General features: G+C 41.5%; 2 protein-coding genes across 4 annotated transcripts in view; both read right to left on the reverse strand.

The window, feature by feature from the left end:
- Window positions 1-1,053: 1,053 nt before the first annotated feature.
- FAM20B (FAM20B glycosaminoglycan xylosylkinase) lies at window positions 1,054-7,250 on the reverse strand. Its single transcript, XM_053469867.1, has 8 exons — window positions 7,048-7,250; window positions 3,295-3,762; window positions 2,826-2,912; window positions 2,629-2,738; window positions 2,345-2,516; window positions 2,055-2,246; window positions 1,461-1,520; window positions 1,054-1,315 (listed from the first exon to the last, which is right to left on the reverse strand). The coding sequence occupies exons 2-8, from the start codon at window positions 3,669-3,671 to the stop codon at window positions 1,084-1,086; spliced, it is 1,230 nt and encodes a 409-aa protein (XP_053325842.1). The 5' UTR covers window positions 3,672-3,762; window positions 7,048-7,250; the 3' UTR covers window positions 1,054-1,083.
- A 6,074-nt stretch (window positions 7,251-13,324) lies between these two features.
- The window catches only part of RALGPS2 (Ral GEF with PH domain and SH3 binding motif 2), a 58,797-nt gene continuing 45,564 nt past the window's right edge, over window positions 13,325-26,557 (reverse strand). The window contains exons 11-21 of one of the 3 annotated variants that reach the window (XM_053469862.1): window positions 24,394-24,461; window positions 24,026-24,167; window positions 23,440-23,591; window positions 21,977-22,031; window positions 20,935-21,012; window positions 19,771-19,851; window positions 18,259-18,364; window positions 17,108-17,200; window positions 15,595-15,700; window positions 14,849-14,940; window positions 13,325-14,336 (exon numbers count right to left, since the gene is read on the reverse strand). In XM_053469862.1, the coding sequence (XP_053325837.1) occupies window positions 14,307-14,336; window positions 14,849-14,940; window positions 15,595-15,700; window positions 17,108-17,200; window positions 18,259-18,364; window positions 19,771-19,851; window positions 20,935-21,012; window positions 21,977-22,031; window positions 23,440-23,591; window positions 24,026-24,167; window positions 24,394-24,461 (1,003 nt within the window). In that variant the 3' untranslated portion in view covers window positions 13,325-14,306. The remainder of the gene's footprint in view (window positions 14,337-14,848; window positions 14,941-15,594; window positions 15,701-17,107; window positions 17,201-18,258; window positions 18,365-19,770; window positions 19,852-20,934; window positions 21,013-21,976; window positions 22,032-23,439; window positions 23,592-24,025; window positions 24,168-24,393; window positions 24,462-26,557) is intronic. The other 2 variants (XM_053469859.1, XM_053469860.1) reach the window with 2 other exon arrangements.

Genomic DNA, 26,557 nt, shown 5'->3' on the forward strand with positions numbered 1-26,557 from the left:
TTACAGGTCAAAGGGTGAAGAGATCACGAATTTAAGTATGCATTACATGGGGCCAATCAAGCTTCTCCTGCATCAGTCTGGGAATTCATAATAAATAGCGAAGTCAAGAGAGCTGAAACACGACACTAATTTAGTGAATAGACAGCTTACCTGTATTCATTTAGTGTGCTAAATGTCCTTGTTTGTCAAGTACCTCTTTAAATTCTACATATATTTTTGTTAAACAGTAATAACAATATTGCATTGTGTCACATTCACACCCATGCCTGACATACCTAAAAAGTATAAACAGTCACAGCAGGAAAAAAGAAATCATCCATCACGATCCAATTCCTAAGCGGTCCTGCTAAGAGATGCTCTGTGCCATGTCTTCCCATCTTTCAAAACAGCAAGACATGCGGTTACCGTCCGATTTGCCATAAGGAGAAATGTTTTGCTATCCCTTGACAAGAGAGATAGAGGAAGGAGCGAGAGCGGCACACAACGCACCAATGCTTTTTAGGCTTCTCAGGAACTTAGACGGGCAACAGCATTATGCTGAGACGAACTGGCAAAAACAAAGTCCGAAGAAGTCCCTTAATGCCATTCATCAAGGATTAGTTCATAAATTAGAAGTCTAATAAGTTATCTATCAGATCTCAAGAGGCCATCAAAATACATACTAAACTTAATAAAAATAAAAAGGGGTGGGGGTACTATGACCACCAATTCCATGAGTCGCAGTGTACAAGGTATTAGCGCCGGCCCATGGACACCGTACAAACCTCATGTCTGTAAACCATCACCCGCAGTAAAAAAAAAAAAAAAATTTCAGGTTTCCCCAGCCTGGAAAAAAAAAAATAATTTGCCAACCCTTTTCACGCCGAGGGCACACGGGTTCATGAAATCCATCATGTTTGCCCAGATTCAAGCATTTCCACATGGGATGTCGGTTTCCTATGACATGTGCGTGATACAGGGGTTGCAGTCTGTAGGGTCTACATTTTGGGATCTGTAGGTCACACTGTGCGGTTTCACATGGAGTTGCAGGGTGTGTCGAAAACAGTTCCCTCATTTTTATTAAGCTAGTTTCTAATGGACGTGTTACAAGTGGGAAAGCGTCATCCTGTCCTCCACCATCACGGTATCGGTCCCAAACTGGTCTATGCACTGCTGAACTGTTCCCATTATCCCCTGCAGACGGCGCTCCAAAGCTTCCAAATGAGCTTCAGACAGCGCTGGATAAATGGGGTCACTGGCAGTGGCAGACAGCAGCGCTGAGCGAAGGGACGCCCGCTTCAAGTGTGAGAGACGATTCCAAGTCGACACACGAATACTGTGAACAAAAGAAGACTCAGTAAAAATAAAACAATGAAAAGAAAAAAAAAAAAACAACGGGCAGAACTGAGAAAAGCCAAGCAGCTGTTGGCAGAAATCAAAGTAATATAAATGAATAAAACATCAATGTCTGTCTGTCTTACATGCAGCACTGATAGAGAGGGGCTAAGATACTGCGCTCGTCCAACGATGGATTCCCAAAGCTGAAAAGACAAAAGATTGTTTTCTTTATTTCAAACACATGAATTGTGCCGCTGTTGTACTGTTAGCGTTTGTCTTACCTTCTGCCCATTAATAACATTGCAATAATGCTTTTTATATTAACAATATGAACTCATAATGTATGAGCCAAAATTGTTAAAAAAAAAAAAAAAAAAAATATTCTAAATGTAAGAAATAAGACGCACAAATAAACCACACGGCAGCTCAGGTACCATAACTATACTGACATTGTAACACAAGCTTTCCCTTACACCCAAACGGGTCAAAGCTTCGAGTCTCGTGCTACAGTGTATCCCTCTGTCAGTCCCAAACTTGAATGCAGAATTCCCTCCCAAAAAAGACTAATGTTTGATTCACAAGCGGACACTAGAAGCAAAAATGACGTATCCCTCCTGCGGTTCACCTGTGAATCAAAGGCCTTTAATGTTTTACTAATTTGCCTTCAGGTTACTGCAGTTATCATGCAAAAATATTTTATTACAATCTCTTGACTGATTCAAGGACTACAACCCAACCTTTTGGCATTGTCCAAGAGTATAAGCATACTGGCTCCTTCATCATCCTGGAAGCTCTCATAGTGATGGCGATCTGCATTGCCAATAAGATAATCGAAGACAGCAGTGTCAATGATGTCCAGAAGTCGTGGTCCCGAGTCATAAGGCGAGGTTTTTTTTACGGCATCACAGTAGCTTTCGTCATACTCCCACCTGAGGGTAATAGCATGTCAGCATTTGGAGGCAGTAGACAGAGGTGCAATGTGTAAGGTGTAGGGAAGCAATGAGGTGAACTTTGCTCTGTATTTTACCTCGCCAGTTTGCCTTCACGATAAGTCCTTCCCCATGGGTGTCTGTGCTTCTGGAGAGGCCAGACATCAGGAAGCCAGAGAGTAACCGAACCTTCCATTACCTCCCCGTCTGCACAGGCTGGCTCGGTTTCCCGGCAGTAGTAACACTTTCCATAGAAGCAGGAATTGTTCCCTAGAGGTGATAGGTTACAGGCAAAAACTGGGCTTAGCTCCTTATAGAAAGGTATAACATGCACATAATGACATACCCATCTACATCCTTGTCTTTAAATTGTCAAACTCACCTTGCTTCAGAAAGGTGCTTAGAAGTTGTTCGGTGGCTACTGGCTTAATCTCAGTCATAAGGTTTACATATCGACCAACCACAAGAGGAGCCCGCCGGAAGCCAAGGATCCTGAAGGAAGACACACTGGTAAGCATGTACAATGCATCAACAACAACAACAACATGTCCATGACTATTCTGCACCCGGCACACTTACCTATCCAAATGAAAGGCAGCTACCTCCGCATTATGCCGGTCGTAACCAGCATATGGCTCTCCCTCCACAATGTAATTACGACTGTATCTGAAATCATTAAGAAACATGGTCTTATCAATAAGGCAAAACTATACAAATAGACACATTAGAACATAAAGAACAGTTAAAGCACACCATCCAACTAACAATGAAATTGTTAAAAACCTACACAAAGGCATAGTATTTGCTGTTACAAGATAACATTATTTCCTATTCCCTATTATACTGCTTGGCCAATTCAATTAAATAATGGACACTGGCAGAGACCGTTAGATATTGATAATGGACACAGTCTTTGTAAGAAAAGTTCCCAGACTGTGAAATACAAGGATATTAACCCCTTGCTTTACATTATAGCTCATATGCTAATCCAATCCAACACACATTGTATTTTATAGCTGGTGGGGCAGACATTGAATATACCCCTTACCTCTTTGGCTTGAAGACTACCTTCTGTCCACCGTCAAGGACTAGCAGCGCCTTAAGTTGCGTTCCTTTGTATCCCACATCAGCCCTAACAATTTTCTTTGTTGCCATGGCATGTAGAACTGCTCCCATTTCTGGAGTATCCTCGGGATACACTTCCCGTGGGACAACCCACTGGGATGCAATTTCCCAAGGGGACTGCAAGGTGTGCTCCAGCCGAGAGTCCATTGTGAGTTTCAGACTAGACATCATGCGCTGGAAAGACAGCTGGTCTTGTCTTTGAGCAGCGGAAGTTTCCAGTCGATCCAGTAAGAGAAGCTTGGTAAGAACAAGAATGACCAGCAGCAGGGCAAGGACAACAACCCTCTGCTTCAGCTTCATGATGGCCTGGACAGGAGGGTCTTAACACAACGGAATGCAGAGCACATCAAGGCAAATGCAGAACATTGCTCTGCCGGATCCCCGCTGAAACCTGTAGGTCAAGGATAAGTCATTTATTAGCTTCGTCATAGTGAAACTTAGCAGACATCTGCATAGGATGAATACCAGTGTTACAAATTAACAGCTAGCGTGGAAATATTTTAATTAAGAAAATATGGCACCTTAGTTACGTTTGTGTCAAAATCGCTTAACAAAGAACATACGAGTGTATAATTCAATCAGCATTGTTTCAAAGAGCTCAAAAGTTACCAAAACCAAATGTTTCAGCAGATTGCAAGAACACCGACCATATCTCAGGAGTCTTACCCAACAATAGACATATCGGTCACCGTGACAGAAGAAACCAGCACGAGACAAAACGCAGGTAAACAATGAGGTGCAGAGACATAATGGAAAAGGACAGACACTGTGACGGCCCAGGGTTAATAGGTGCCGTCTGTGGTAGTTATTGTCTGAATTCTGTATGTCTCAGTATATGTGTGATTATTGTTATACTTTTGTTCTCCCCTCATGCGTTACCCTGCCCAGATGCCACATTCTCTGCCCACGGACTCTAACCCTGTATAGCCTGGACAGCATCAACCCCACCGGAGCGCCCCTTTCCTGGAGTTAACCCACAGGGGGCGAGGTACTGACCAGGGGTCGCTGGGACCTCCTGGAGAGCGGATATCAGCCGGCGCGGTTGTCGGACGTTCGGTCCGTCCCGGGGAAACTTTAAACTGCTGCCACTCGGGGTCCCTTCATCTGATTGCATCACATTGTGGACAGAATATCGTCAGGACCCCGAGCTATCCATCGGTACCCCGGGATCGCCACTGCTCTTTCGGGAACACCCTGAAAACGATGGTTTAAGGTTGTACGGTCATTGCGGGGCTCGGTGGCCTAAGTGTGGCGCCGGACTGTCTGGGCAGGGCGGGAAGATGTGGACATGATTTATGGTCTTTTTCTCACCTAACTTATATATAAGCCTGTGCGTTTCACAAATAGAGTCCCTGTTTTACCTCACTACGAGTCCTGTCTTGTTATTGAGGTAAGCCTCTGCGCGCTGACCTTATCAGGGCGGTAGAGTGCTGTATTGCTATACTTCTGTATACTACAGCGCCGCTGAGGTTCCTGAAGAGCTGTGTCCTCTGCTATGATCACTTATTGTCCTTTTCAGGACAATAGCCACCCTGTGTAGCTCAGCTTCGGCTAGCCACAGTGGTAAAGCAGCCCCTTCTCTCTGCAACGCTAGTTCTGTCTGGCGGTGAAGGGGTTAATCTCTAGTGTCCCGGCAGGAGGAAGCAACGATTGGCGGGAGTACCCAGTCGGGGTAGAGGTCGTTCCCGTAACAGATATTATAGATCATTCCCCATAAACTACCCAGCACCAGCTTTTTTTTTTTATTTATTATTTATTTAAAGGAAAATGTGTGTTTTGCCAATGCATTGCCAAATATAACTTAAAATGCAGACACATTGAATCATATTTTCATTATAACTTTAATACGAGTAATAAGTGGAAAAGTCTGCCATGGAGCCCACTGAATACAGCAGTGATCATCTTAAATCTCAGGGTAAGACTCAGCCAACTACAGACCAGTAAGTCTTATGCCAGCAGTGGGGCGATTAATAACCGCGCTAAATGAAAGGCTTGGTAAATATCTGAATGGAAGATCAGACACAGCTGGGTTTACTGCAGGGAGATCTTGTCTAACCAAATGAACCTCATTTTTATCTGGGTAACTGAAATAATAGACCAAGAAAGAGCTGTAGATGCCACTTATCTAGGTTTCAGTAAAGCATCTGACGCGCTCTCTGACGCTGGATTGGTTAAGTTAAAATACATGAAGTATAAGGCAATGGTTGAGTGATAGGTGGCAGAAGGTTGTAATTAATGTATATTAGGTGTATATTCAGAGAAAGGTCTTGTTACTAGTGCGATATCTCAGGGATAGGTACTGGATACCATACCTTTGATATTGATGATAAAAATATAAAAAAGTAAGGCATGTGCTTTTGCAGATAATATAAAGGACAGCAACAGAGAAGGCACTCCTGGTGGAACAAGCCAAATGGGAGCTGCAGATTAATGTTGATAAATGTAAAATAATGCACTTGGGAAATAAAAAAAAAAATTAAAGGCAGAATATAGCATTGGAGGCACCGTTCTATCACTAACCACAAATGAGAAGGACCAGGGGTAATTATCCGGAAAGGCCAAGGCATCTTAATGTGTATAGCTTGGAGAAAAGAAGATGGCAGGGCTAATACAGTGAGGGAATTTAAACTTAAACATAAAGCTATCTGGAATCCAAGACAAGACCAAGGACTGATTAGGGTCTGAGTCTCTGCATTAGGAGACTAGGTGGGTTCTTATCTGCTGTCGAGTTCTATGTTTCATGATGTTACAAAAACTACTGCTCTCCATTCAATTTTAGACTAACCTATTATAGGTCCAACAATAAGGTGACCACTGACATAATGTGCTGAGTGTACGCTGTCCAGTTCTGTGAGCACACACTCACCATACAATGTGCACATAAAGGATCCACTCAAAATGGCACGGCTACTCTGGGCACCCTGGTGGCTGTGTGTGGAACTGCATGAAATTCACACATGAAAGAGGTTCTTGTAGTGGGAGCAATTTGTTAAAATCCCTGGAATCAACTAACACCCCCCCACCCCCCATCTCCAAGTACATCAGCAGAATAATAAAACATCATAAACTTTATTACAGAAAACCGCGGCCTTATCAGTAACACTGATCTCAACTGTTAGTGCTGGGAACTAGTGCTATTCTGCAGGTATATAGATCTATATTCCATTCAGATATTTATCAGAGGGAACACGGAACCTGCATGGCCGGATGGTGACAGCTCCTATATAAGGTTGGATGTGCTCATTATACAAAGTACTTCACTCCTAGTACTGTCAGGAAGCCCCGGGCATTACTCACACCACGGAGCTCTACATGCGTCAAATCAGGTGTGTTTATTCGTCACAGCAGGTGACCGCCATGCCTCTGGCCATCGCATTATGTTCCCTCTACCTGACGCAGTCCCCACCCTCAATGGAACCACTGGGCACAAATACCCTAAGTCACCGGCCTTCTATTTGCCCCTCCCAAAAGCAACCTGGGGTAATTATCATCTCCCAATAATACCTGCCCAACAACACTCCAAACCCTACTGCCCGCTCAGCCGGGTCATGTAACCAGGCCAGGTAGAGCCACCCGCATCACAGAAATAAACATACATTTAATCGTGCTTTTAACCCAAGTTACAGCGGAACCCCAAGAATTCCCCACTCCAGTTTCCTGGTGGGAACCCGCTCACCTATTTGACATGGACCCCAGCCTTCGGTTGCCAACATCACACTCTCCTCCCATATAGGACACGGTGCAGCGCACAACGGAACTGTCACACCAACCAATCAACGTCCGCAAAACTGTGGTACAAAAGCCAATCAAATGTTACGTCACGGCCGGAGCGAATAGAATCGGCCACATAGCCAACGCGATTCCTGCCAAGAGCCGTGAGAGAATCAACCTGAACTGCTAAAGCCAATAGGAGCGCACGACACAAATATCTGAGGCGTAAAACCAGCAACCAATAAGAAAAAGAGAGGACGCGCTGACGTCTGTTATCCGCGCCAGAGGTAGTGGCAGCCATATTTAGTTGGGTGAAATGAGATTTCCGAGTTTACATGCAAAATGATTTGAATGGTAAAACTAAACACTGCAGCACTGGTCACTGGTGACTGACTCAAGAATATTGTAGGCTTATAAAGCTTCCAGAAATGGTATGAAATCCAGCCTCTTATATGGAGGATGACTTAATAATACAGCAGGAGCCGCAAAATGAATCCATGCTTTGATAAATAAAAGATTTGCTCAAATTGTGTTTTGCAAGCGTTGCTCTGTGCACCACCATTACTTGGCTATTTCATTCATACCCCCCAACAGTTCAAATGGCCAAACAGGAAGACCTTTGTTCAAGGGGGTGTGGTTATGGGGCGTGGTTATGGGCGGTGCTTCAGCATCACTTTTTAGGTGATTTTGTGATATAAGGTAGCCATAGAAACCCAGGAGACGAGTGATTCATTATTGGAACCAGGACTCATATACTGAGAGCCATTCACATGCTAATTACTCCTGGGCTGCTCGGATTTCAACATTTGCACCCTACCTGATGTTTTTTAATCCTTCTTGTAATTTCATGTGTGTTTCCTAGAATGTATATAGTAACCATGCCTAAAGGCAGAGGACTGAGTGTGAGTCTTCAGCTGTTGTAGTACTGGAACCCAAGTGCTATTGTTGTGAAGTGGAAGTGTCTAGGAGTTACAGCTCAGCCACGAAGCGTGAGACCACGCATGCTCACAGAGCAAGGCTCCTTAGTGCCGGTATATAAATATCGTCTTCTGTAGCGTCACTCACTTCAGAGTTCCAAACTACTAGTAGGCATAGTGACTACTGTAAAGTTTGGAGAAGGGATAATGGTCTGGGACTTTTGTTCAGGGTTTGGGTGAAGGGTAACATTAATGCTACAGCATACAAAAACATTTAAGACAATTGTATGCTTCCACATTTGTGGCATCAGTTAGGGGGAAAACCCTTTCCTGTTCCAGCATGAGTGTGCCCCTGCGCACAAAGCAAGGTCCATAAAGACCTTTGGTTAGACAAGTTTGATGAGGAGCTAGAGTGCCCCGCATAGAGCCCGGACCCGAACCCAAACACCTCTGGACTGGAACGCATGTTGCAAGCCAGGCCTTCTCATCCAACATCAGCATCTGATCTCACAAATGCTCTTTTGGCTGAATGGACACACATTTCCACTCACTCCCAAATCTTGAGGAACTCCCTCATAGAAGAGCAGTGGGTGGGAGAACCTCCATATTAATGCCCAATGGAATGTCCAACAAGCTCATATAGGTGGGATGGTTAGGTGTCCACAGACTTTTGGTCATATAGTGTTGTACTTCATTTGTTTTGGACTCCCAGCTGCACGTTTGCTTTCATGAACGTGGCCACCTGATGGCAGTATCAACCGATGGCTTAGAAGAGTCAGAAAATTAGACACCATTTCATTTGACTGTATGATATATGTTCTCAATTATTATTTTAAGAACTTGGTAAAGCACTCCTCAATCTCCAAACTTTTTGTTGGTTTGTCATTAATATACTGAGCCTGTGCACTTAGCTAGTTGAATTGTACTTCATTTAAATGATTTGTATTTTTCCCCAATATTCCCCTGGTCTGAAACACAAGCTATCCTATGTAATCTGTATCAGTATATTTGAAATATAGCTATGCTTATTGTACCCGTAAAGGCCGCACATTGTCTGTTTATAAGCATCTAGGAGCTCAGTTGCTAGTAAAAGTTGGCAGGGAAAAGGTTTGGAATTACCGAATTCTGAATTCCACTATCCAGAAATAAAAAGGCCGCCCGGAGGTATGACGGGTAGCAATTATCCCCAGCAGGGAGAGCTCTCACATAAGATTATGGTACCTAATTCATTGTAAAAAGTCATGGCTGGTGTCTTAGTACTTGGGGGGCTCCTGCCATTGCCCTTATATGTAAGGGCAAAAAATAAATATATATATATTCACACACACACACATGTATTTGGACAGTCTGTCAGTGACTGTTAATATTTTGGGCCTAGAGTGACACACATTTAACCAAGAGGCACCATTTAGTATTGTTTTACTTTTTTAAAAACAAAGATAGTGTCTGTTTCAGAGTCCAGCAACTGTGAACATGTCCACCATGAACTGTGTCCATGCTATGTCTGGTTAAGGTGGGTGCGTGTACAGGGTTAAAATAAGTGTATACAGGGTTAGGTTAGTTAGGGTGGGGTGTCAGTATACAGTGTAAGACTGGGTGGAGTGTGTGTGTGTGTGTGTGTTTTGTATGAGCCAAGAAGGTGGTGCGCAGAGTGACATGCACTGAAGCTGTCCCAAGTAGGGAACAGAGCAATTATTTCCTGGGTGTTCTGTACCCTGCATTAGAAATAATTGCTCTGCACCCTACCCTGTTTAGCTTCTTCATTGCTTTTTATAAAAATATGGGGGGAAAAACAGGGGGCACAGCGAATATTCTTGCCAGGGGTGCCACTTGGTCTAGGACCGGCCCTCTACAAAGTTAATGTGGATTAGAGCAGGATAAATGCTTTTGCCCATTTTCAAACAGCTTCCATGGCCAGTTATGACACTTACACGGTGACGTTTAGGTTGCAACAGAGATTTCGATCTCATTTTGGGTTCCCTACAAGAGTGTAATAAAAAACAGGTAAAAACCATGCGATGCGGGAACAAAAATCCATCTTGTTCTGGTGTGGATATCAAGGTTAAATAAGATCGCCAACAACATCATCAGCACTGTACTAAAACACAATCAGATAATTGTGTAGCGATGGACTTGAAAACTGGGTATAAACCACGACTTTCCTTAAAATAGCGTCATGCACGGGATTAAAAATTACACATAAAAGGCGTAAACCAGTAACTCGCTGCATACTCGTCACATTTAGATGAAGATTCGCCTAGACGCAGAACCTGCCTGTATTGTAATTTTCACCAGCGCTGGTACCCGGGAACCTGAAATCATTAGTCCCAAGAAGCTGTAGAATGTCAGTTTTCGCGCCAGTTCTTTTCTCTGCTTCATGGTTTCCAGCAAATAACATTAGGTAAGGCATGTAGAATGCAGCTGCTTTCCAGGCGCCTCCGAAATGTTTAGGTTTTGACATGAGTTATGGGACCGAGTAGAAGACATGAGTTGTGTAAGATTTAAACTACATTACTAGTACGGTTAGTTATAAAAACAGACTGTTCAAACAGCGGTTCCTGTCGGGTCGGCAGGTTTTCCCATGTGAGGATGTAAGCGAACGCTTTTGATCTCTCCACAGATAGCAGATTGTGCGGTTTTTGGAACGGACATTGGTTGATTCCTTTGGGTTTTCAGGCAAAATAGTGGAAAAAAATGTAAAAAAAAAAAAATTAAAATACTAGAAGCCAAAATAAAAACAAATTAAATAGTAGATAATGTAATTTTTTTTTTTTTTTAGAAAAATAGGTATAACCAGTATATTAACTGGATTAGGTAGTTTAAACAAAATACAGACTACATTATAATGTTAACCTTTTATTTTCAGTAGGAAAACGTGACCTTGGGACAGTGTAACAAACGCACATTTGTCAAAGTGCTCACACACAACTACGAGAAAGGAAAAAAAAAATAGGAGAAATGCACATCCCTGGTACAGATCATAATGCAGATTCTCCCAACGCAGCCAGGGGCCACATTAACCCTTTCAACCGGCTTTACAAAATCACCAGCAGAGAAAGGGCTTTAAATAACAAACCAATGTGCTTTTTTTTTGGCCCCATCCTCCCTCTTCATTTGGCAAAGGACATTTAATAAATTGTAATAATGAACCTCAATGATGTCACGAGAAGATAACTAGTGACATGTTGAGGACTGGATAAAGTCTCAATGCCTTTTTCGCCCCAGTGTCATTGACATTACAGTCACAGTAAGCAGTTTGACTTTTAAAAAGCTTTAAAAACGAAACACTGATGCATCATTTTCTGCCAAAAGCGAAGAAAGATCATCCATTGTGTTACGACCCCCCACATTTGACCGGTGAAGGCACTAGCATTAACCCGGCAATCAGCGAGCAGACTCAATGCTTTCCGGCATGGTCACTGCCTGCTCTAACACTCAAAGGAAATGATATCCGAACATAAGTGGAAAATACTAAAGGAGTCGTCTCTAACGTAATATTTTTCTTTTTCTTGACGGTTTCTGGTACCGGGACGATGCATTTCACATGGATAAGGCTAAGGAAAGCAGGCATCTTGATTTTTTGTAGGGCTTTAACAAGTCAGCTATTATGGTTAATTAGGTCCAATGTGATGTAAAGATAGATAATATTACTTAAATCTTAGTTAATTCAATGCCCTATACATAATAACTACTTTCTAGATTTCTAACCGAGTTCCACTACCTATCTGGCAGTCTACGGTAAAAGCAAAATCCCTGCTCCCTGTATCCTTAATAAGTTGACTGCGTTCCTACATAGCTGAGTCCCTGCATCACATAGGGGAATGGCAGAAGAGAAGACGTTTCTTAGAATGTAAGAATATGTGATGCGTATATTTATACAGAAGGTCCCCAAACAGCGGCATCAAGTTATCCGAGTCTCTAGTGTATGCTACTGTTGGGCATCACTAATAACTAATGCACTACAACTTCCATTATATTTTGGGTCTCCTAGCCCAAATCTGGCTGAGGACGTTGGGTTTTGTTAGCCACATACTGGCGGATCCTAATACACAGTAGAATTGTAGGCAAGATCCAGTGACAGATGTTCAGGCCATGGGTGGATAAGGTAATATGTATTGTGGTTTTTTTTTCCCTTCCCCAATACAAATTTTGTTAGAAAAATGGCTGGCCAGGACAGGTACCCGGGTAGCTGTCCAGTCCATAAAGAAGGCTATGGGGGGGGGATTAAGAGGGTGTGAATATCTTGTAAAAATAGAGGAAGACAGATGACATTTGCTTCATATGCTTCCAAAAACTGTTCAGGTCATGTACACAGTAACTTAAACCAGCACAAATACTAATGTTTGCAGAAAAGTAGTATGCTTGGAGTCCCAGGATAATTAAAATGTGCACCAACCGTATACAGGCGGCCAGCGGCTACCATTCCGCTTACGTTACCTGCGCAGGAAAGAGAAACTAAAAACAAACATTAAATAACTGTCCACGGCAGTGAGTGACACTCGCTCCAGGTTAATCAGGGTGGAGGAGACACCTATTTGTGAAACGATTATCTGTATGTGACTAGTATGTACATTAAATAATATCAATAATCAATGGTTTTATACATAAGGTGATGTGTAAACTATACATTTAGCTTATACAGTGCTGAATGCTCAGAACACTTCAGAGGTGGATGGTTTTCGGGTGGGTATGGGAGTGAAATAATAATTCGGGATTTATACTGCATTATACATCCCCGTAGCTTGCATGGGCCGCATGGCCTTGGGTCTGGATAAGCCCAGATTGGCCTCTTGCATGTTTTCTACATGTGGCACGGAGGTTGTGCTGTATCTTCCCAGCCATGCAAGGTGAGCCATGATGTGCAATCTGAGAGCAGACCTAACGTGCCACTCACTCACTCTGTCCCCTGTCTAGTTGTACACAAACAGCATCAAAAATAACAATAGCTGTCTTAAATGAACAGTGTATATGAAATTATATATAATTCGTAAGGAAATGCTAATATTACATATCCATCTCCAACAAGAGTATTCTAGATGTTGAAGTCGCCTAAGTGGCAGAGCTGTCAGTGATGTCGATGAAGGCTCCACAGCAACGCGAGCGTGGATCAGGCCTGAAATGTAACCCAGTTCTACCTGCAGTGACGTTAATAATGTAACAGAGGAGGCCTTCAGGACTCTCACATCATCTCAGACAGGCTGGCTAATATTACCTGTCTTTATTCCCCAGGACCTACACTGACATTTTATTAAAATTCACTCGGCTCCGGAGAGATATTGGGAAACATCTCTGCTGATTCAAAGGCAAAAACCTAATTCATTAACAATAAAGTGAACTCGCCTTTTGGTTAGAATAAGTTAGAAAAAGTAAACAAAACTAAAACAATTCATAAAAAGTGGGATTTTTCTGTGTATGTAGCAATGGGTGACACAGATACCGTCTCAAATATTCCTACAGAAGAGACCAAATCCCCAGCCGCTGTAACAAGCACGTGTTTGTAGCTTTCAGGAGGACACAACATGCCCTCGCACCAGTACGATACACCTTCCAGAGACCTCTCCGCATCAGTAGTTTCCATCCTTCTCTGGCTCTATCTTTTGAATCGGATTTCCAACAAATGCTTCAGTGAACATAACCCTCAACCAACACCTCCCGAAACGTCACACAACCCTAAACTAGAATACTAGCGTTTATCCTACAGTAACACTGTCCTTCCTAGAATGTTTTTCCTGTTTTCCCAGAGAAAACTTTTTTCGTATAAAAAAAAAATCCCACGACCCATCGGTTTCCTTCCCCAAATCAGTGAGTTTGACAGTTAATAAAAGTTAAAAACAAAACACAACTCAAATCACAAAGGCGTGCGTAACACCCGTGTGAATGCACTCGCTCGCACACGCAGTATTTGGTGTCACAGTTCAAGACGCACAGTTTCTTTTAAAGTTTGTCTTTAAGGCAGTGGTTTGCACAGATTGGTTCAGTGAACGCTGTCAGGAAAAAAAAATATGCGTATATATAAATATATACATAAGCAAACTCAAGATGAGGTCCATGGCTGATCCTGTCCACGTCTGCAGGTCTTTTGCCCCCACTAGTTATTAACGGATATGGTCGGGCACAGGCGCTTGCCTTGTATTTCCGGCTGTCAGTCTGTTTTGTTCATAGCTCTAAGGTGCTGTTGCCAAAAAAAAGGATGTGGAGTCCTGCGGACGTATGGCTCAAAGCTTCAAGACAACTGTAGCTCCTTGTCATAAAGTATGTTTCTTGGTAGATTCCACAATCCTAAATCACTGTCTATATTTGTGCCGCATCACTCAAAGGTCATCAGATTGGCAGGAGCCTGTGTAGAAACCAAGAGAAAGATATTGTAAGCGGGTAAACAATTACAAAAAGTGTATACAGCTGGAAACTGCGCATCTCGAAGCAGAACAATCACTTCTGATGCCCAGTCTGGCCCCGTACCAGACCCACCAAAACTTCAGGTGAAAACATTTGTCCCCAGAGAAATATACAGGAACTCTGCTTGCAAAGTTTTATCCTGATCAAATATTTGCTTACAATGCTTGTCCTGGAGAGTTGCAATGAGTTTTATTTACAAAGTTATGCTCACGAATTTAGTGAAGATATTTTTTTAATCACCAACCCGCTATATATACAATGTCAGAGACTAAGCCAAGTCACTGATTCTCACTGTGCCTGGGAGGTCAAAATTGGTTTAATACTTCTTTCATATTAATAGATTTATATGCTTCCCTGTCCTAACTATAAAGAATCAGTCAAGAAATACACAGCGATACCATACTGTGGCCTTGAGATATCAGCACCCCGTATGTAAGCGTGTTCTCTGCTTACCTGTTGTCTGTTGCTTTGGCAGGCAGAGCTAAGGTGTTTGAACCACAACATGGCATTCACACGATTACCGGCCTGGAACTTGTAAGAGTTTCCTACAACGTGGGGAAAAAATTAACATAAAATCACATGAAGTAAAATACTGGAAAATGCACAAAAAAACACCATCAATAAAGTATTGTATGCAAAGCTAGCTTCCCCGTTTCATATAGCGTTATAAGGATTCCACTTCTTTATCCTCCACATCACAGCCAGTGTGCTCAGGGATATTTTTTCCCCTTATCTCAGGTAAAGATATTTGACAATCGGTGTCCATTCTCCATAAAGCAGTAAAGGTGACCACGTACAGCACTATTTTTTTTTTAGCACTGCACAAAATGCTGCCCATATCTTGCGATGCTCTGCCCATATCAACACACTACATCTGTTTTGGGCTACATGCTCATTCTCACACACCTGCCCAAAGCACTCTACATTATTTTAGCATCTCAGACAGGAGAATCATTATCTCCTGGGTTCAAATCTATCCACATGGCAAAAGTGGAGAGCCCACACACCTAGATGCTATACCCAGAATAATCAATTAGCTGCAGTTCTGTCTGTACACAATGTCAGGACAAACAGATACGAATTCTAACAATTATGTCCCAGATCCAGTCTGGAGAGGAAATGCTGGCAAATGACCGAGAATGATGGCTGGAGCCAGAAAACGTGATGTTCTCGGTTTATCCTTAAAAGAGTTCACTTACCTTTCTCAGAGTCTGTTAACAGAAAAAGATCAGGATGTTCCGGATCATCAGCCATCATCACCATCCAGCCCAAAACACAAACATTTTTTGTAGATGTGGACTTGAACTAGAAAGTGAGAATAAATACATTAAAAACAAATACATAATCTAACATAACCAAAATGCCCAAACAGGGGAAAGGCATATTTTTAAACGCCATGAACTGATACCATTCGAACCTTCGGATATGGTCTGAATTTTTCCAGTCTAATGCAAAGCTAAAACAGTAACAGGAAAAACAAACAAAAGCCCCCAAAAGCTATCTAGCTCCAGGATTTGTCAATTAACGATTTTGTTCATAGATAGTCTTATAATTTGTTGCCAGGTCAAAGTACAACATGTCTGCACAGTCCTAAACGGATTGTGGAGTTTGTTTGCTTTAATCATCCCTTTCTTTAAACAATTCCACTCATTCCGTACTCTGCAGTATGAAGTACAGAGCATTTCCATGTGATATATATTGTCTTTATTAACAACAGACTAGAAAGCCTGCCACAGCATAAGCAGTAACTTGATTAGAGTGTTAGGGAGCCAGTATCCGCCGCTTGGCCAACAAAGAGGTTTAAAGCAGAACCAAACTGTATGGAAGGACTCCAGACACTCTTTATAATGTTGTAGCTCGTTACATTTCTGTTAAAATAAATAGGATGCTGCATAACAAATTTAAAAACTTCAAAAGAAGAAACGTCTCTTTAACAAGTATCAGGCCGTTGTAATCGACATTAGTATACATTGCAACCTACAAGGTTTGATTTGTTCATCAATGTGTATAGAGTGGAACAAACCTCACCAAGCGCCAGAGGCGTATGTGAAGTATTTGGCACCTGGGGCAGATCCTATATTTGGCACCCCCACACTTTAAATATTTTGTGGGTGTTTTTACATTTTAAACTACTTTATCCCAGCATTTCTCCTCCTTGGTGATTTACCTGCGCCACTGCTTATACCACTTACCTCCAGGAGTGCCGTGTGCAGACTGATTCCGCATTCAGGAAGTGGATGTGATGTAATTTCCTGTCTGCTGGATCAGTCAGACAGAGTGTGCAGGGAGAGTGTGAGCGTTCATCTTACTGAACGATCTTTGAACTCTAAAGCCACTAGGTGCGGGTACTATCTGCAGCTAGTGGCACAGAAAAGGGGCAGACAAATGGCTAGAGATCTGTCCCAGAGTGGCAATCCCCTGATGATTGGCACCCAGGACAGACCTCCCCCATGCCCAGGACATCATTACCCAGCAATCCCCAGTGCCATAATAATGGCATGCTAAGATCAAAGACGTACAAGGGTGGTAAGGCTGTATCATATACAGTGTAATTGTAGAAGACAAGAATATATATTGTAGCGTGAATGAAAATAATCGCCATTCTGCACAATGCACTTTTCAGTGTCAGTTCTCCTTATCCATCACCCCCATTTGGGTTCATGAGCAGCATTCTAGTTTGCATTACAGTTCCAGAGTGTTCTCCAATCTTACATGTTTCCTCTCTGTGGCCTTCAGGGATTTTGCGGCGTAGTAGATCAGCTGTGTACCACACAGTACGGCCCAATACTTGGTCCAAGATGCAACCTGCACACATGTGACACAGACATGTTACATAGAGCTAACCGTGGAGGACACAATCAGAAACAGTTACATGCATAGCCTGGAGGAGAGAGGGGATGTGATAGATAGAAACAAATATATAAAGGGAAACAACCAAAATGCAAGAGGGAAGTATATTTCAAAAGCAGGAACTTCGAGACAATAGGGCAAACAAAGGACTAAATAAGGTTTGAGGTTTATAAAGACGCAAAGAACAAAATTTGGCCAAATGGTCCTTATCTGACATCAAATTGTATGTTGCTACATCAATAGACCTACAATTTATACTCATAGTTTGTTATCAATACATGATGTGACAATCTTGAGTACTGAACTACTGTTGCTTTATTTTTGGCTGTGTCCTTGTTTCTATTGGTTGAAGTAATGCTGCGGGAAATAAATTGCGTGTTGTATAACCAGGGTAGCAGATCACCCTTAAGAAAGGCATAGAGCCGAAACGTTGGGGGACCCCCCCGTGGAACAGCTCTCCCATCTCTGCTTATTTTATTTTTTGGTATTTTTTTTATTTAGAACTTGTGTTTTCTTTTTGGCTTTAATATTATTTTTGGATTAAATATATTTTATTTAAATGACTTGTTTGTTTTGTGCACCTCCTTACTTATTAACCAGGGTAGCTTCCCGAGTATTATATTTTGGAAGCTCATGGTCCCTACAGTAATCCTAAATACGGAATTAAACATCAGCTTCAGTACATGGAGCAGGAAGGTCTGATTTCTTGCCAAGTTAACACAATTGCCGTGTTATGTTATATGGTCCTCAGGCGAGAACTTTTGTTTTGTGCCAAGACTCCTTAAAGAGTGGCAGGAAAAAGAGAAGAAAAATGCATCGCATACAATGCAGAATATGGGGCCATGCTGTAAAATAAAACAATTTGCTTCAGAATTTAAACAGCTGCAAAATGAAATCATTATTTCAACAAAACGTACAAATGGTGAAGAAAGCGTGCCGAGGTAATTAAAATTGTTCTGCAATTTGCCATCGACAATAAGGCTGGAAATGGGGTTTGTGCAGTGAAATCTTACTGTTGGCTTCTTTCCTTCTTTAAGCAACGTTTTCCGGCGCAGCACCCCTTGTATAGCCACCGCTCCGGGATATAAATGCACGGCCAGCTCTGTAGAGTCCGCAGAACTGCAGGAGAGAATCAAGTTAGCATTTATAGGAAGCCATCAGCTCCAAGGTATCGCTGGAATAAAGATGTAAAAAAGTCTAAGAAGGACAGCAAATCAGGGAACGGCTATACGGTGGTCTTTATTTTTTAGCACAAGCAGAGTGTAGTTAATGTCAGGCATTCACCCGGGACACAAATCAAACTAAAAGCATCTCTGACGGGTTCATCACAGGCAGCACTTCAGCCAAGGGGGAAGATCCCAAGTACTTTCCTAAACAAATTTTAATTGCCATGACGCACACACAAGACCAAATTAATGCGAGATCAGAAGCCGAGCGATAGGTCACGTGACAGCACCGCAGGATAAAGACCGCTTCTAATGACGTGATTAGGTCGGCTTTGGAACTATGAACAATGCAATAAAAGGTGGCTTCTAGCATTAAGGTACAAGAATTTGCAATGACCTGCACCAATGGCCCTCATCTGCCCATATATATTATATTTCAACCCTAGAGGAGTCTTTCATGGAGCCAACTGAATCCACAGAACTTCTTCCATTGTAGCATTTTGTCTTTTGGACTGCAGAAGTCCTATTTAAGTGAACTTTTCTGCCCATGAAAAAGGCAGGCGTTGCCCTATTAAACATTGTTTGGTCAGATTTCTAGTCTAGTTTGCTGAAAAATCTGCTTCCTTTACGCTGTAATATATTGTGAAAGAATATCCCCGGGGAGATCAAAGAAGAATAACGGTTAATACTTCCATGATAGACACCAATTAATTCTTGCACAATGACCTAGTTCTGTGTGCAAGAATGGAAAATCTTAGCTCATCTGAACTAGTAATAAGTACACATGGCTAGGAATCCCAAAATTAAAAAGCATTAATTTGGTCATATTCTTTTAGACAAAACAATGATTATTTCCTATATTTCAGTGATTATAGGAGAATTTTATGGGGCTTCAGTTTCCATTAAGATGCCTAACAGGCCTTATACCATACAGCTAATACAGTTACTGTAAAGGTGCTTATTGGGGTTTTAATATTTCACGTATGAGCGATGGCACAAGGGATCAGTCTTAAGGAGGCATCTCACACATCCGAGCGGGTAAATTAAAAAGCAATGAGATGTGCATAGCTTCTTCAGTATGCCAGTACTAAATATTATGTGCAGGCAATACAAGTAGGATCTTTTATCACGATTGCTGGCGCACATAATTCCAGGAATCCGGTTCGGTGTTCTGTCATGTGACCCAGGGCTACAACTGCTTCACAAACAGACGGAAAAACACAAGGGGAAAATCCAAACAGAAACGGAATATGCAGTCAAAACCACCGTTAAGAACAGATTTATTTTAGTTTGTTATCAAAAACGTTGGTAGTGAGGACGTTAATCAAGCGCGGGCTGGAGACATTTCTACAGACTTGCCTGGAACTGCGCAGCTGAACGCAGCTCCGAGTTAAAGATGACATTTTGAGCCTGCGTATAGAATGCAGAACACGAGGGGTCCTACAAAGGAACGGAGCATAGACATCTCAAGAAGTTCCCTTTAACTTCCTATTCCGCAAGCTCCAAGCACATAAAATACAAACTTTGCCGGACGTGTGGTAACTGGGTGACCAAACCAGATACGTCTGCACTCAATGACCATAATCATAGCAGAGGTTTAGGATGTCTTAAACTAAAATATAATCAAACAATTCTATATCACTGCTCGTATACCAAGCATTCTTCAGAGGCTCTTCACGGTGGTCTCATCTACTCCACTCTCTCCCTCCTAAGTCATGCCCATTTACGCCATTCAACAGTAAGGGAGATGCTTCTAACTCTACATTTAGTTACAAAAGTGTTGAATCCAGCAGAGTAGGTGGAACAGCACCTTTATTTTGCACACTCCACTTGGTACGAGACTGAACACGGGTTACGGGAGGTTGAACATGGTGGGCTTTAACAGTTGTTTTTACAATGCAACACTAGGAGTTTCAGCCTTGTGATCAGAAGACCCGATACTTACCTGCCACGGAGTATTTATCTTGGCAAGAAGGAAGATGCCCAACACTGGCCAGGTGACTGGCATTTAAAACCATATAAAAATAGGCTATTACCAACACCTAGAGGTTCTCCACCATACCCGCGGCCATTGTTTGACCACGAAGACAGTCAGTAGCAAAACTATACATTACACCAATCACTTGGCAACTGTTAACACTTCAAAAGTTCCACCTGGCAGTGCAATATAAAGGGCTAAAATAAAAATAAGTTCCACGGTATTCCGTTTGAAATAAAATAAAGCATTCCGCAACAGGTCACACTTTGAATCTACTTTTCACCATTACGTGAATATAAAAACTCAGTCCTCATCATGTTCCTATTTAAATCACTTAACATCCATAAAAGTCACGTAATTCACTTCCAATGTGCAAACGGCAGATTCAAAGAGGAGGGAAAAAAACACTGGAGATTCTGCAGGCACCGAAATGAAAAAAGGGTCACCCAAAGCAGGAGGAAAGCTCTGAATCTATAGCCAGCACCCGAAAGAGGACAGTAACCGATGCCTGTGTCACACCCACCACCGCAGCAACATACTTATACCTGCTGGCCTGCACTGGCCCTCGGTATCCATTCCATGCCCCTCTTGTCATCGGACCCAGAGAATGGTATAGTCTGTTCCTGTAGGATTCCATTACAGATTGGAACGGTTACATGCGGGCAGACAGCCATGTGCAAGCGCTCAGAAGGAGTTTGAGATGTTAGAGAATACATTGTGTCTAATGGATTTCAGGCCCTCTTATTTCCTAAAAGCAGAACTCTACATTTAACTATTTTATCATTTTGGTATTGTTTTAAAGAACAAAATCAAGTTAAATGTCATGATATTTTAGTTAAGAAAATGTTCCTTCTCTAAGTGCTTGTGTATATGAATAGACTTTGGCACCTCAACAGATGTTACATACCTTACTTTCTTGTTAAATATTCCTATAATTTAACTCGCAACAATTATAGCAGAAAAAGTTTTTTAAAAAATGCGCCAAAAATAAAAAATGAACATACTAACAAATAAGAAAGGTTGAGCGTAACATTAGAATAATCTCTTATTCCTTACCGCAACAGTATTGCACATTGATTCCTTTGAAAATTACCTTTCAAGATAATTTCTTCTTTACTATTTTTACCATTTGAGATTATTATTTAAAATAATATATTTAATGTATCTAGTTAGGTTACTTGCTTAAGAATTGGTGTTCTTGCAAAAAACAATCTTTATAGATTGTTCTTGACAGGTATAGAGATGAGTGAGATCTTTGGGTACATATATGCAGCCCCCATAGTAATTACATCCTAAAGGCTTCCTGTGCTATTTGTACTGTAGTTTGATGAACAAAACATGAAATATTAAATTGCTGAGAAGAATCTCTGTAACCAACCATAAGTATGTATCATATTTCCTCCGATACAAGAAAGTAATGAAGTGCAAGGATGAAGAAACTGCAATCGTGATTTCTGTAATTAGAAATGACATTCGACACGGCACTTTCATCTCTTAGCCAGACCCGGTAATCAGACGTCAGGCTGTCTTGAAGTGGGTAAAGCCTACCTGCGGATTAAAAGGCGGTGTGCTGATCAGAAAGCTTACCTTTCAAAAGCTGGCCATGACATGTCTTCACTGAGCTCTGACCCATCGCTGCTCCCTGAAAGCAAACAAAGAAAACAACAAAAAAAGTTAAGGACCTGGGAACAGGACAAGACACACATATTACACGCATAATGTCTGTTTACGTACTTATGTACATTCCAGGAGCATGAGCTCTGCACAACCTGTATGAATATGTGACATGTCTTAAAAAAGCATGAACGTGAAGTGTTTTAAAATCATTACTAGTGAAATTTAAAAGGCTGAAGAGAACAGATGGTTTTACCAGAATTGTGTCATGCAACTTTTCTAGCAAATGTTGTTTTCTTATAGTTTCTAAACCATCCCTCAACATGGGAAAGGTATTAAAAACAAAACACCTAAAAAATTATACCAGGACATAAACGCCTATTGGGACATTGCTTAGACCTTTAGTTTTTAATATATTGCAATAGCGCTTCAGTGAATCAGTTGCCAGTCCTCAGCGTGCTCCTGATCTCCAGATTGGTGTTAATTCAATAATTAAAGAGTAGTAGCAAGAGGAACAATTTTGTCAAAGGTCTAAATTGTTGCTTCATAATAAATAGCTAAATAAGACAAGATGTTTCAACTTCAGTTAGTGAATAAAGCCCCTTTAGAGCCAGCATATGTTGCTCTTAGTTAAATCTTCCAAACTTTAAGGGGCAGAGAGAAGAGACATTAGCCACAGCCACTGCTGGGATTAATCCCTTCTCTGCAATACGTGCCAACGACACATCATACTAAATGATTCCCTGGCAGCATTGCAAACCAAGTAAGAGACCTATAAAGTGAACCCGACAATTGGCAAAAATGTACGTTTTCCAGGAAATACTGTTCTGGGCGATTTTCAAGTAGGGTAATGCCTGAGTTTTCCCTAGCTTTTAAGAAAAAAATTAATTTTGCATTGTTAAGAGGTGAGAAAAAACGCCTTGGGTAAAAGTAAAATGGGCTAAGAGAATAACAGAATGCTTGTGGTTGTGTCCCTACCAAATGTTCCAAGTCTCTGGCTGTAAGGGTTAAAGAACGGTACACATTCATTTTGCTGGCCTTGAAGTTGATTTCATTTTACAATTCAATTTAACAGCTTACAAAAAAGGATCCTCAAGTGGGATTTAGCTTTTCCTCAGCAATTCCTAGACAGTATCTTACACAGACATTTTCCAGGATCAGTTTAACAAATCTGGTATATATCCTCCACAACCAATGCTTATGGAGAAGGTGTTTTGTTTGCCAACATAAGGCAATTCAGTCTGTTCAAAAAAAAAATAATCCCAGCCACAGGCCTCCGGTAACCGTAATAGAGCCGTAATGGTCACAGTCACTAGCTTTGTGAAATGCAAAGGGAGTAACCACGCTCTGCACTCCAGCTCCTCAGTAGATCCACCTCTCAAATTATTCTTACAATTATCTTAAGTGCCAATATATGTGTTCCTTATACTTGTTACCTATGGATATTCCGCTGGAAAGAGTAGAGCTTTCTGCCTGCCCTCGTGAAGGTGTGTGGGGCTCCATAACACTGTCGTCTAGAAGATGCCGGGGTCCAGCATTGGGGAAGGTGGCACTTTTAAACTCTACTGTATTCATTTTATGGATGAAGCTAAAAAATAAATAAAATAGATACCACACAGTTAACTATAAGAGACCACCAAGTTTTACAATACCCTAACTTTATAGTGCATTGGGGCATTCATAAAAAAGGTAACACTAGTTTGTTAAAATATCTTTTAATTTGGCATAATATAGAAATGTATAAAGCTACTGTAAACTCTACCACTATACCAAACTATACCACTTGATGCCACATGTGTCCATCACTGGGAAGAAGAAACTGTCAGTGATTTAGGTTACTTATGACAATTACTATACGACATTCCCAAATGATATGGAAGGTGTAAATTTGAGCATTATAATTTGGTGTGGCCAGACTAATTTCGGAAGAAAACTGGTATTCTCAAGCATGTTTTAGCTTTAAAGACAATGAATGAGACTTATCAGCTATATAACACTCAAAGGTTCTGAAGGCGTACTGACTTGTATCCCAGACTATGACACTTGCGGTGTCCGTGTGGGATCAGGTTCCGTGGAGAAGGTGGTGTTGGTGGCAGTAATACTCCTTCCACTGGAATGGTTTTTCTGGAACTTTGAGGTGAGGCTCCTACCTCTGGACCTGGACCTAGGAAAACAGAAATGTGAACAGGACATTTTCATTACATAACTGAGCTTGCATTGACCTAGACAAACAATGTTAAAAATAGTCCTCAGAAGCATACTAGGAGATGGGGAATCAAAGAGGTAGCATTCAAACGAGTCCACTGAATTAAAGAACAGGCCTTTAAATTATATCTCGTACGCCTTAAAAGAAAATAATTTTGTCTCAGGTAAGATATGAAAGGTCTTACCTTCTAAGTCTTCCTTAGAAGGAGCAGAACGAGGAGTGCTGGTTCCAGGTTCTATTTTTAAAGATAATCTGTGTTGAAAGAATAAAGTTGAGAAATTAAATGTATTTAATGAGTGGCTCATCTTGTGTCTAAATTTTACAGCAGTACGATGGATGCCAAAAAACGTAGATGAACAATCACTATTATAAAATAAAGCATTTTATGGCACATACATAATTTCATATAAACGTAATTTATATTGATTGATTATTAAGCAGCTTTTATTTGACTTCAACCATGGCTACTCAAGACTGGATGAAGCCATTACGATACAGCAGGTGAAAGCTGAAGTAGTCACCAGGGGACCAAGATAACAAGTGTTGCAGAAATACACCTTGTTTATCCTACTCCTGTTTGTGCTGAAGGATACACTTTAAAGTACTCTTATCTGACACAGAACAGGCTGCCCTCGTCCTCTATGATCAGGGAGATCGTTTGATCGAACGCATGCCATGCAAGGCATTTAGCTGTGTGATGTGTTAAGGGGGGTTCCGCAGAACCACTCAGCCATTATATGCGTTAAAGTTGCATATGGCAGCTGGCGTGTCCATTTGAACGGTTCTGTGAAGGAGCTGGCATAGTGATCCTATTTTAAAGATCATTGCTTCCATGCAGTGGGAGTCACAGGGATCATGGCAATAGGACAGTCCAACAGCCTTTTAAGAACACGGGCAAGTGGGAAACATTTTAATCCCCCCCCCATTATAATATATCACACTGTTCTCACCTCAACCGGATTATTGGTTTAATAAAGACAGAATGGGAGGAAAGAGGAGGATGCAAGAGTCTGCAGATAGGAAAGAATGCTTTTCCTCATCTGGTACCAATATACAGCTGGCTCCAAGAGCTCACTCATTAAGCCTCCTCTCTCTTTTAATAGGTCTTTAAAGCAGCAGTTACTTTTGAACTCCATAATCTATTTCTATTTACTTTGCACAATCAAAAAGTAAATTATGTCTCTATTAATATGATCAGAAAATCACTTGCATGTCTTTATAAGGATGTCGGTCTGAAATACACCAGAGCTGGACAGATGCCCAGTATCTCTGTGAGAAGACATCATTGGAACAGTGCGGTGTAGGAAGGTGTGCGTGTTACTTCCACAGAATGAGAAAGGAAAAGGGAATTTAAGATTGAGCGATAACCCTCTTTTAGGATCCATGTTCAGACCTCCCTCCTTAATCCATATACATAATATACATTCCACTAACAGCCATGCAGTGCCTGACACCGGGTTTCCGAGTGACGATAAGCAGTTGGCATGGCTTTGTTTACGGCACGGCTGCTGTATCTTCATCTCAAAAACTTTCAGAAAGGATGGCAACGAGAATGCATACACAGCTATTTACACAACCTTTATTCACTAACGCAATGCCGGACGCAAGGAGATTCACGAGACCCGTGTGAGTCGCTATATAACATACAAAGAGCAGCTTTAAGAAAACATGATTTCTCCCAAAAAAAAGAAGCTCGATGCCCATGGGCATATATATAGGTTAACTGGAACTCCTAGAGAAACCTGGGCAGAAACACAACCAATGATCAAATGATCATACATGCGCGCACACACAAACACACACACACGAGCCAATATAAACAGGAAGGCCGGGGTTTCTGTTTATGCAAAGTACATCAGGAAGTAGGGGCAACCAAAAATATAATTCTTCAAACATTCACCTTCCTTCCGTTTACCGTGTTTGTGTTCTTTCACCAATCTAATCACCTCATTTTATGAAGCATGTCTATGCTTTTTCCTTCTAATTGTCCTTTTCCCATACAATCCCAATACATCTGTTTGCATTTCTTTTTAAAACTCCAAATGTCTGCTGTTTTCTCTCATGCAAATTAATGGAGATGCTCAGATATTTGCATGGAGAACATAACCAATTTCAGAATAAATGCAAGAATTTGATGTTTCACATAATTTACAGAAATTAGCAGAAGTAACCGTATTATATGGTCGTCACTTGATAATAGTGATGACGCAAATGTTGTACAGAAATTCTTGCCAGGATGCATCAGTAAGTCTTTGTTCCTGTGTACGGTAGAGGGGCTGACAAAATAATTAAAAACCAGCACTAGATTGCAACCAGACAAATATTTTTGCCAGACATCACATTGATTT

The sequence above is a fragment of the Spea bombifrons genome, chromosome 6, assembly GCF_027358695.1.
Source record: "Spea bombifrons isolate aSpeBom1 chromosome 6, aSpeBom1.2.pri, whole genome shotgun sequence".
NCBI lineage: Eukaryota > Metazoa > Chordata > Amphibia > Anura > Pelobatidae > Spea > Spea bombifrons.